At 20.5% G+C, this 13566-nt stretch overlaps 1 protein-coding gene across 1 annotated transcript; it reads left to right on the forward strand.

Annotated features, from left to right (window-relative positions):
• The first annotated feature begins 7089 nt into the window (after nucleotides 1-7089).
• Nucleotides 7090-12345, forward strand: LOC128955758 (GATA zinc finger domain-containing protein 14-like). The gene is made up of 2 exons (XM_054301432.1): nucleotides 7090-7093; nucleotides 10445-12345. The coding sequence occupies exons 1-2, from the start codon at nucleotides 7090-7092 to the stop codon at nucleotides 12343-12345; spliced, it is 1905 nt and encodes a 634-aa protein (XP_054157407.1).
• The last annotated feature ends 1221 nt before the right edge of the window (nucleotides 12346-13566 follow it).

Genomic DNA, 13566 nt, shown 5'->3' on the forward strand with positions numbered 1-13566 from the left:
TTGTGTTTCAAAAATAACAGAAATATAATACGATAATGAAGATGTTTAATTGGATGTAATTTAATTTATTAATAATTTAATAATAAAACATTGATAATTAATTATAATAACTAGTTGTGATCCATATATGCGATACCAAATGTTTTTCTCAAAATGATAAAAATCGACAGCATATAAGTCAGTAATGATATTAAATTTTTAAAAATCTAAAAATAATAATAAAATTACTGGTATTGTGTCAATATTAATTAAAATACTAAACAAGCTTAGCTAATTTTTTTTATTTCAATCTATATACCTGTATGTTAGACTTGATTATAAATGTTTTTAAACCTTTATTTTATAATTTAAATATTTATTTAATTAAAATAAATTTAAACATTTTTGTTGTATTTCATAAAAGTTATGATTAAATTTTATTCTAATAAAAACTAATAATAAAATTTGAATATTTATACAGTTTAATGTTAAATAAACATTATTTACTATAAATAGTTTAATAATATATCAGTTACTTATAGATAAACAATAATAATATTTTTTATATGACTCGTTGACAATATATAGTTAAGAAAATGAATATTATAGAAAAACACAAACAACAATATTATGTATAAATTATAATTATATCATCCAAAAAAACGACTACAGTATCTTATAATATTAAAATAGAGATTATCATTTAAAGTGAATTGATTTAAATAAAAAATTATTTATAATATTATCTTATATTTTGTTTTCCTATTTCTCTATTTCCCATTGAAATTGATTGATAAGTCGATAACCGATATTTTTTCATGTGTTAAACCATATAAATAATATATATTATACTGTTTATTATAATGATATTTTATTATTTATATATATATATATATTGTATATTATAATATATTTTCATTTTCTCTATAATTTATGTATATATCTAATATATATTTTCTATGAGACATAGACAGATTGCTTTAATATAAATCAATGTTTGCGGTCTCCTATAGTAAGGTTAGCAAAACATAAATACTAGAAAAAATAGAGGACACGTATCTCTGTGTAGCAAATTATTTATTATTAGATATTATTTATATATATATAAGTCATATTATTATGCATTTCAGTCAAAAAAAAGGATGCATTTTTAATGTTGAAATTTTGTTACAATTTTATTAGTAATTTTAATGTTAAAAATATTACAGTTTATGATTGCAATAAGGGGGAGAGAGAGAGAGAGCGTAAAATTAATGATCAAATTAATCTTAATGTCAATTATGCAATAACTTTATCGCAATTTAATATATACTTTATAGTAGTTATAATTAGTTAATAGTAATTAGTAATTCATTGCATTTTTCCATTTAAATCGAGGCAATTGAAATCGGATCCTAAAATCCATTTTATTGCAAAGTAATTATTTTTTTGGTATTTGTGGATAATAAATATTTTTATAACAAAAAAATTTAATTTATATTTAAATGTGTTTTTCAACAAATGCTAATTTCAGAAAAAATAATTATTCAGTATATGTTTTTAAATAGTTTACTAAAATTTATTAATTAATATTCACAAAAAAATATTTAAATTTGATTAAAAAACACCACGATACTAAATTAAATTAATGATAATTTATGTAATAATAGAGTTTACTAAAAAACTAAAAATGTTAAACATTTATACAAATTGAATAAAAAAATATTGTTATTTATATGACTCATAATTTTCATGTATGACTATTGTGTACATTATATTTTTGAATTTAATAAACAAATCAAGGTTAGGATGACCATGCTAGATTTAATTAATAATATTTAACAGTATCCATATGATTCAATAGCTGACACTTTAATATGATAAATATGTTAATCACTGGTTATTATTAATAATTAGGTAATATATGGCAATTTTAGGACACATGTTTGTATTTAGACATTTATTTATATACTTTAGAAAATGCGTGATTTAATGATTTTCTTAAATAAATTTTATTATAAAAATAGAAAATATTTTTTGATAAATTATTTATTTATAATAATGTAATATTAATACTGTGTAATAATAATATTAAAAAATCAATCAATATAGCAGTATATTTTTGTAATTTTTTTATAAAATATAAAAACCATAGTTGCACTACAAATCAATTAATAGTATATATACGGTACTTATAGTATATATTTAGTTTTATTTCTAAAAATAAAATATAGAAAAAATATTTTTAATGAGTTTAATATTACTATTTTGTGATTTTTATATATTAAATAATATATTACAATCCTATATGCTAAATTAAAATCTTTTAGATAAATTAATTGTGAAATATGTGTTACTTTTTTTTATATAAACCTATGCTATTTTTAACAATAATATGATCTCCAAATAAATATACTGTATTTTATTATAATAACAATAACAAAATCTCTCCGTGAAATATGTATGAATAATAATAAATTTTCAATTTTGCCAAAAATGAATTACATGTCTCATCATATTTGTGTATTTTTTTGCCTTACTATACAAAATATATATACAATATGTATACTAAAAAAAGCTGTAATACATATTTTTTATATAACAATTTTTTCATAAACATATCGTTAATGTTATATATGATTTTTTGTGTAACAATTATATACATTTAATATAACTGACTTATATAATAAGCTACATTAATATTGTATATTATAGTACAGTAGTTTTTTATTTTAAAAAACTTATTTACAATACCAATAACCTCTTTATATTATATATATACTGTATATATATCTAAACTATTTTTAAAGTAAAATTAAATGAAAGATTCAGTGATTTCAATAATATTAATCTTAATCTCAATATCACTGCTGTGTTCCCTTTATTCACTATAATAATAAAAATAATATTAACAACAATATTAATGATAGATAATAACAAAAAAATACATAAACATATGAATAAATATGATATCTAAAAATAATATTTAAATGAAAACAAAATTTATTATATAAAATAAATTAATTTTTTTTTAAAAAATCTATAAAATATGATCCTTTATAAATTATTTGAATTATTGTATTATTGAAATTATTGTTAAATTTTATATATCATTACAGTTTATTGTTGAAAATAATTGATTTTATAAATTTCAAAATTGATGTTATTGAAAATAGATTTTTTTTAAATTCTGTATATATTTAGTTAAAATCTATTAAATAATTTCTAAAATTGAATATTGAAAATAACCAATATTAAAAAAATAATTTATTGATAAATAATATTATCATTAGAAAGTTTTATTATCAGTCAGTTTAAAGTTTTATTTAAGAAAATATATGTTTATATAAATATAGAATACTATCTATTTTTAATAAAAAAATAATTATAGATAAAATATTATTAAGTTATTAATTACTTTTAAAATAATAAGTGAGAAATCAAATGATAAAATCGTAAATAAATATATGTTTATTATTATTACTTTTATTATTGTTATTTTTATCGTAAGTGCATTTAACTTTAATAAATTTTTTATAAAAATTTAAATAATTAATGACTGGTTTAAAATGATAGTACAATCAGTGGTCATGATTTTTGTGATTAAAAAAATCAAAATAAAATACAATTTAAAATAATAAAAAAAATAAATTAAAATAAAAAATTTTTGGTTTTTGTTACAAAAATTTAATCTTTTTTTTTGTTAAAACAAAATTTAAAAAGTTTTTCACTCGTTTTAGTCGTAATTTATTATACTTTTTATTGGATATAAATAATAAAAAAAAATCCTTTAATATTATTTAACTGTATAAATATATTAAGGCATTTTTGTACAAAATAAATGCACTCAAAAAAATAGTGTTGAAATTTTTATGAGGCAAACCGTTTGATGGTGAGGTTAACGCGCACTGGTAGTCAATAGCCTAGTGCCGAGACTAGAAGATAATATATCATAGCATAAGACTAGTTTTGTATATATGTGTATGTGTTTGCAGGTCTCCTCTCTCATACTCAATCACTTACAACAACACATTGAAACACATATGAAAATCTAACTATTTTTTTACTATAAATCTTTTTTTTTAACTAACAAACATATAAAAACAAGTGGTATGTGTTTCACATGTATTTTTAATATATACAGTATATACAATATAGCAATATAGATATTGTATATAGCAGTATATATATTATATAATAGTAGTGAACTCATGTTTTTTATTTTCTTTTATAGTTAGCTCCATAAGCTCTAATATATATATATATATATATAGTCAAACAGTACGAGTTATGCCGTCCACTGATGCATAACATCAGACATTACACTATCACTTGTTGTAATATTAAATTGATTTTAAGAGAGAGTTTATAGTGACTAATAAAACACTTGCATCTCATCGCTTGGATGGCACTGACTGACTGACTGTCCTCTACATAACATCCACAAAAACTTTTCATAAACTTTCATATCATAAAAGTTTTTATTTAAATAAAAAAGTTTTTTTTTAAAAGTTTTATGATAATAAAGTAAAACTTTGTTATCATATAATAACTATTATTGAATATCATTGAATATTTGCTCAATTTATTGTTTACTAAAAATTATACAATGGATTTACTTTTAATCACTTTGCAAACATTTGGTAAGTTTTTAATACAATAAATTTTTTAAATAATATTATAGTAATAATAATAATTATTATTACATGTGTTGAATTAATATAATTTAAATGTTGTTTGTAAAATATTTGTTTATAAAAAAAATACTCTTATATTTTGAACAATAAAATTATATTATTACAGTAATTATGATTTGAGAGAAAGTAAATCTATATTTAATTATATGTTTATTTTAATATACATATGTTTATATATAAATATATATATAAAATAATTTTATAATAAACTTTACGTGTTTAGCATTAATTTTATCTTAACATAATGATTATGTATACAATTAACAGTAATCTATGAATAGTAGACTTAATTTAATTTTAGGCGTGTAATTATCAATAAGTAATTATGTTTATTTAAGATCTACATTATATAGTATAGATTATTTAATATAAATTTTGTAATTGAAATAGCAAATAAAAATAATAATTGATATATTTAATTTACTTAAATTAATTAAAACATTACATTTTAATAGCAATATAATTTTAATCTAACTTATTATTATTGTACAATTACAAAAAATAACTCTAAAATTACTATTATTTTAGATATAAAAAAAATTAAATTATAGTACATTATACATCATAAAACATTGATTTCCTACAATTTAAAAATAATATGTCAATTATGTTTTATAAAAAAATTAATTTTCAAATTATTTTTCTACTCATAACATAATTTTTTATACTCTCCTTATATTTATATCATATTAAGCAAAATATTTTAATAACAATAATAATATAAAGGTATAAGAATAATGATAAAAATATACATTAGTTACTATAATATAATAGATTAGTTTGTAAGTCTAAATAAAAATAATAAAATTTTAGTGCTATTAAAAATTTAGTCATAAATTATATATTATAGATATTATTGATATAATTTTGAGATTGTAATAAAAAATTTTAAACGACTTTCCTCCTACTTTATTTTTTTTTTGTTTTATACAGAAACAATAATTTCATATTTAATTAATTCAATAATACCATAATGTTGTAAAGTATATAATAAAAAAGTTTATAAATAGTTTAATGAATGCATAATAACCGGGAAAAGTTTTTAGAAGTTTGATTTAATTGATGTAAAAAAGTTTTTTATTTTAGCAGCTATTAAACACACACATACATCATATACTATATATATATAATATAAAATTATTATGAATTATAATATATGTGTGTACTATATTTTATTTATATTTTCATTATTTTCATTATTATTATTTTGTATTATGATGATGAATTCAAATTAATAACTCTAAAGTAATTAAAGTATATATTAAACTTAAAAATACATGTAATTGTATTGTTATTGTTGTAAATATACACACAAAAATGTGTAGATACAATATACAGTATATTTATATATATATATATATATATGGTATGTTAGTGGTGATACCTAACAAAAATAATAATACTATTAATAATAATAATCATAATATAAAATTTAATATATCCGGAAACCGCATAAATAGCAATACTATAATAATATACTAACCCATTATAAGCCCAGTTATGGTGCTGTCAGTTGTGATGCAAAAATTAGTAGATTATTATTATTGTGTATGCGATGAGTATTTTGAAAACTGATTTTTAAATGATTAGTGTATTATTTTTATGACACAAATTTCTGTATATAATATTTTATAAAAATCTTGTAAATATAGTTATTATTCACTTATTCATAGATGTATATTATATTTTATTATTATTACTTTTATTATTATTATTAGTATTATTATTTTTTTGTTGCTTCTCCTTTAAGTTATAAATAATGTAAAATCAAATAGGATTATATAAATGCATATAAATACAGTATATAGTATACAGTATTTATAAATATATGACAGGGAAGTTATAGATAGTATATTTAAATATAAATACTTTTCTTTAAATTATTTGAATGCATAGAAATTATTATAATATAAAAATATTGTTATTAAAATTAATAGGCATATAGAAAAATCAGATGAAAATTATTAATAAATATTATTGTTATGAATAATATTTATTATTATTATTATTATCATTGTTTTTTATGTTCTTAGTGTTATTTTAATAATTTTTATAATATTATTTATATATATATATAGCTTATTAATTAAATTTCTGTAAATACTAAAACCTATAATATAGTACTATTTATAGTAGAGATAGTAAAAGATGATTTTAGTTTAGATATTATTATTATTAATTTTTTTTTATCGATTATCATATAATCTAATTTTGAATTTTTCTATCTTATTATGAGATTAAAGATGTTTGACACCAAATAAAAGTTTTTTTATTTTTAATCATTGCTATAATTATCACTAATATAAGACAACACAATATTTATATGACATTATAAGTCGTGAAAATAAAATACATTCAACTTTTCGATACTAAAAAGATAGTAAATATATAAATGTGTTTAAAAATAATATTTTTTGATGAGTTTGCTATAACTATGTGTGAGTTTTGTGTTTTATTATTAGTGTTTTAAGTGATGATGTGTTTTGTGTGCAAAATTTAATTATGTGACAAATAAATAAAACTAAAAATGCAATTTAATGCTTTAATAGATTATATACAACATGTATTAATTTATTTTCAAAGACTAAAAAATATATTAAAAATATTAACTGTTAATTCATTGATGATAGCAAACAGTTTATATTGTATTAATATATTGAATTAGTATGTGTTGGACAACAAGTTTTGATAATATTTATTATTTAAAGAGAGTTAAAGAAAAAGACAAAATCAATGTTTTGAAAACATTTTTGATCATAAATAAAACATAATTATATTTTTAATCATACATTTAAAACTAACTATTTATATACAGTACACATTAAATTACTAAAATATAAAATTGGATAATCAAAATAGTTTAATTAAAAATATCAAATCAATTTTTAATAAAATATTGTATTTAAGGTATTTGTTAACTAAACTTGAAATCAAATATTAATAATAGTATATGCATTATATTATATTTAATGTATTATAAAGTATTGGTAACTAATTAATTAAGTAATGATTTAAATTAATTATTAGACTATAAATTTAAAAAATTCAAAAATGTGAACTAAAAATAAAACAAATATTTTTTATATATGATAAATAAAAATTACAAAATTTTTATATATAAATATTGTTTATATAAAGTATTTATTTATAAAAAATCATAACTTAAATAATTAAAAAATATTTTATACACATATTATAATGATAAAAGTTATAATTAATCATTATATGTAAAAATTTTATGAATTTTACATTTATAAAAAAATAAAAATATTTATCATTTTATAGTTTGCATATTTAATATGTAGGGAGTGGTAATAAATGTAAATTTGTGATTTTTTTGTAAATTATTATTATTATCATATAATTAATAAACTTAACTTATTACAAATATTATTATTATTATTACTAAAATTATTAGTAATAAACAAATAAACTGTTATCAATAATTAGATAGATTTTTGTTGGTGAGAAATATTATAGCAATAATTAATAGAAATAATAATAAATAATAATATAAAGATATTTTAATACTTGAATTTTTATTTTTTTGTGATGACTTTCTGATAACAAAATATTAATCAAATATAATAATAATTCATATAATACTGTAATTTAATGATTTAAATTTTGATGCATATTATAACTGACAGCAAAATAAAGTAATACTTTAACGTATTATTCAATTGAAAGAAAAAAATACACATTTTGTTTAAAATAAATACAAATGCATAAATACATTTTATTTTTTTATATACATTTAAACATTATAAAGTATAAATAATTTATTGGTTGATTGTTTGGGTCACCTAAATATCATTTACTTATATTGTTGTTTGTGTTTGTGTTTATTAATGAGACGTTTTCGACAGTGAGCTATAAACACACAGTGACTCTCTATTATAGTGTATATAAATTATATATCGTTTAGAGAGAGAGAAAAAAAGGCTATCCATTGCTTTCTAAATAAGTCATATCTATATATTATAATATATAATACAAACACATATTAATTATATTATATGATATTTTCTAAATATATTCCACACATTAATCTTTGGCAAAAATAAATGATATGTTTTTATTGTTATTATTTTTTTATGTTAGTTATACTGTATACAGTATATTATAGTGTATTTGTTTATTCTGGTATTTTTGTGTTTAAAATAATTTTCAAATAGAAATATATATAGAGTTATATTCTCATCACATTTGCAAATAACAAAACAAAAAGTAAATCCTATTTGTTTTGTTAAACCAAAACACAAAACAAAAAAAACATTTCATTTATTTATGTTAACGTGTTTTCGCCTTTTATTATAAATTACAATTCATATATATATATATTATGCATGAGTTAATAATAATCTATTGATTGAAAAATGGTTATTATTTTATTTGAAATAAATACAAACAAAACAAATGAGTATTTAAATTAAATCAATAATATATTCATAGATAACAAACTAAATTATAACTAATATTTTCATTTATATTTATATACAAAACGTTTAAATAATATTAATCTATTTATTTTGATATTTTCATTATCACATAAAAGAAATGTTATAATTTTTGTATTCATGACTTAAAATTATAATTCAAAAGTTTATTAAATTTTTAAAAACTTGTTATAGTGATTAAATATGTTATAATAAAAATAAGTTAAATCAGTAGCATTATTGTTATTGATAATAATCAAATAAATATTTTTAATTGTAATATTTTTTTTAATAAATATTGTTTATAAGTTTATATTTTTTTCTAACAAAAATAAGTTATTTTTATTTATAAGTTTTATATTTACTATATAAACAGCTACTTATAATTATAAAATCTTCAAAATTGAAATTTTTAAGTATATATAAATAAAATTTGTAAAATAATTTTTATCTATTTAAACAATTTTATGTTTGTTTTTACTGTGGCATAAAATTAATTTTAAAACTTCACGTTTTTCAAACAAAACTAAAAATATGAAAAAAATCTATATATGTTAAGCCGTGATTTACTAATCAAAATATATACATAAATTTATATATTTTTAACAAAATATTTAGTTTAATTGCAATATTAATACATTAAGTGTTAATAATTTTCAGATGCACTAATTATTAATTATAAATATTATTTTTATTTTATTGATTTAATTTTATAATTCAACATAATAGTATTATATAAAAAAAATTATGATTAAAATTTTTAATCATTAAACTTAACAATTAATTAATAGTGTTTTGTTAATATTAGTGTTAACCAAAAATAATCAAAAAATATATCTTACTTAATTTAATATTTACTAATATTACATAATATTTAATTCATCAATATATTTAATAAACATATTAAAGTTATCAGTTTAGTTTTATTAATTACATAATATTATAAATATTTTTTTTATTGCTCATAAATAACAAATTTGAAATATGAATTGTTTAACATAGAAAAAATGTTTACTTTGTTTATTACTATATTTTAAATGTAAATTTTAATTAAAATCTTAGTGACTTATATGTAGCAAAAATAATATAAAGTATATAAAAACAATATACTGTAAATAAGTTATATATTCATATGAAATATTGATTAAAAAACAAGTTTTGAAAAACATCTTAATTTTTATTTTATTTTTACTAAAATACTTATACAAATAACATATCATATATGGTATGATAGTTGTGGTTAATATAATATATATTGTATAATATTTTTACAGTAATTAATTATCTTTATATAATTGCATAAAACTTTTATTTTATTTGAAATTAATTTTATTTTTGTTAATCAATTAGTTTTGCTGATCACCGCATACGCGGTCAATGGTTCCGAGTGTCCGCCCAATACGGTTGAAATCGTGTTCACCAAAAGTGGTATATTGTGTGCCACCACTTCATACATACCAGAGCTCCAACATTTTGCGGTCAATCCCAAGGATGTGCCGCAACTTATAGGCAATAACCCGCCCGTCGAGCATCACGTAACTGTGCCCATTGTACCGGAGCCAGTAGTCAATCCATATGACCTGTTTAGGCAAATGCCTCACTTGGTTGCCGGTACCAGCACTGGCATAAATAGTGGACCACAATTATCATCATCAATAATGCCAATATATAGCGAACCGCCGCCCGTACGTCCACCCACTGCTGATTATATGACTTCAGCAGCGGTGGCACCAATTATTTCTGCCGTTCCCATAGTTTACGATCACATTAATTACATCGGCAGCAATAATATGAATGACCGCAGACCCGACTTAATTGACGACAAACGGCTACACTATCAGCGTATGCTATGGGAAAAACTGAGACGAGATTCATGGGCTAAACATCTACTTAAGAAATATCAACAACAAAAACAAGATAATAGTCAACAACTGAATAATATGTATGACATGACAGCACATAATAATCATAATAATATGTCGCCATATGATCCCAACCTCGAGATACAACACAGCGCTTACATAGACCTGCAAAAAGTGGATCCAAAAATGCAATCGCATAGTCAACTACCAGTGCCTACCAATGATGACTCGTCGTCATCGCCATCGCAGACCATAAACGAAGGAATTGTCTACGAGACCAGCGCTGATGATAATAGTGGCAATGATGCTGACACTGGTAGTCAACAAACTACCGATATTGATGACAAACAAACGGATCAGTCATCCACTGTGATTACCAATGGCGACAACAGTATTAATTCAAATCAGCAACAGTTAAAAGAGTATTTAAATTATTTAAAAAATAATAATAAACGCCATACAAGTGATAATACACATAGACATCATGATTTAGTTAAGACTAGTTCACAGGTACCCGATATTATAAGAGGTGTTATGCCATCAGCACCTATAATCAATCAGAACCGGTATGTACCCAGCGATGAGCCAATAATTACTGAAAATAGTTATGTTAGCTATAATTGGGAACAATTGAACAATAATGACAATAGATATCAAAACAAGAAATTAATAAACAATCCTATGTCTGATAGCAATAGTCTCAGAGTTGTAAAAAGCGATATGACTTTTGGACAACGGCTCACACCTAATGGACAGATTGTTAAACAGTATGTCTATAATAAAGAAAAGCCGCAAATGATGGCCTATAATGACAACGAAAAAGTTAGCGATAATAGCGTTGACCAACAAAATGACAAACACAACGATCATACATATAATAAAAATACCGACGAAGAGGTAGTTCTGGTAACAGCAGATCCACAACAAATGCAAATGATTGAGAAGTTAGAAGCGGAACAACAGCTTAATCCACACCATAACTATAATCAACAGTTTGACAACAACGACAACAAACCTAAATTGTTGCATAAATTTGAGTCTATATCGACCAATGTTGATAGCAATCAGAAAAGTAATAATCATCTACCAGTGCAAACAAATGCATTGCACTCATATACCGGTGCTATACATAAGGTGCGCAACGATTTTCGGTTGGATGGCAATCGCATTGAATATAACGGATGGCAACCATTGAGAAGAGCTAGAGATCAACTGATCAGTGATAAAAATGAAGAGCACAGAGAGTCAAATAATGATGAGATGGCATCCGCCTCCTCATCCATAACTAATACTTGGATATCGAAAAAATCACACAATTTTCCTAATTTTATACCTATTGTCGGCAAACCAGAGAATCATTGGTTGAGTGATAATAAAAGTCGATTTTAAATTACAATTAATCTAATCATATGTTAATTAATCTTAAATAAATAAATATATATTTTTTCTAATAATTATTATTCATATGTAACTATTTAATGTTTTATAATATATAATTTAATTTTTTTAAACTAATTTTATAAATATTTTATATAAACTTTATATACTTAATAAAAATATTATAAATTTAGTATATTAACATCAATGTCTATTTTGATATTAATAATGTCTATTCTATACACTTAAGCAATTTAATATTAATTATTTAAATACTGGTATATAATAAACAATTTCAATATAAACAGTAAGTCTATCACAAAAAAAAAATTGAGTTAAGTTTTTTATGTGACAATAAACTCAAATAAACTAATTTTTCAAACATATTTCATACTAATAATAATAATAACAAAATAGTTATTTTTGTTTGATGTCAGATGTTTTTGCTATAAATTAAATCTAGATTAATAACAACATAAGTTTAGTAAAATTTTTATAATTTGTACAAATTTAAAAAAACATAAAATTTCATAATATAATATACAGTTAAAGTAAACTAAATTGTTTCAATCAGTTATAAAGTTATTCAGTTGATTGTTTGGCCACCTAACTATCCATATCTATCTAACTGTCCCCACAATAAAATCAAAAATGTTTAAATTGCCTTCAATAGTAGTGTTGCTAAGTTTGGTCGTCTACTGTCTGTCCATTACGGAACTGTTGCCCACTAACGAACTGTTCGCTTTCGGTATGACTTTAATAGTACCTATCATTTAGATTATTCAAAACAAAATTGTTTTTTGTTGAATACCAAAACTTATTTATCAAAACTTTATTTATATATATATATATATATTTCATACATTATCGCCAATGGGTTTGGTCAGACATTACACCACCGAATCCTATACGGGAAACTCTACTCCAATGTTTTAAATGCAAACCCGGATCACAATTACGTAAATTAGTTCACTATTCGTCATACGACGACACAACCTCTTGCAATGACTGGCGGGTCGGCAAAAGTAATGCCGTATTCAATATGACTCTCGGAAATGAAATGACACAATTGAAAATGAAAAACCTAACCACATATACTGTCCATTTGAACGGTTAGTTTCTGATTGCATAAAAAAAACTAATATAGTGTTTATTGTGGTTTTTTATTTTTTCAGGTAACCTATTGTTGATTCAAAGGGGAGCGATAACTGAAGGTGAGTGCGCCGGCGGTTA

This window comes from Oppia nitens, unplaced genomic scaffold (assembly GCF_028296485.1).
Source record: "Oppia nitens isolate AA-2021 unplaced genomic scaffold, nextdenovo-longstitch-racon4-pilon3 scaffold2_pilon_pilon_pilon, whole genome shotgun sequence".
Classification (NCBI taxonomy): Eukaryota; Metazoa; Arthropoda; class Arachnida; order Sarcoptiformes; family Oppiidae; genus Oppia; species Oppia nitens.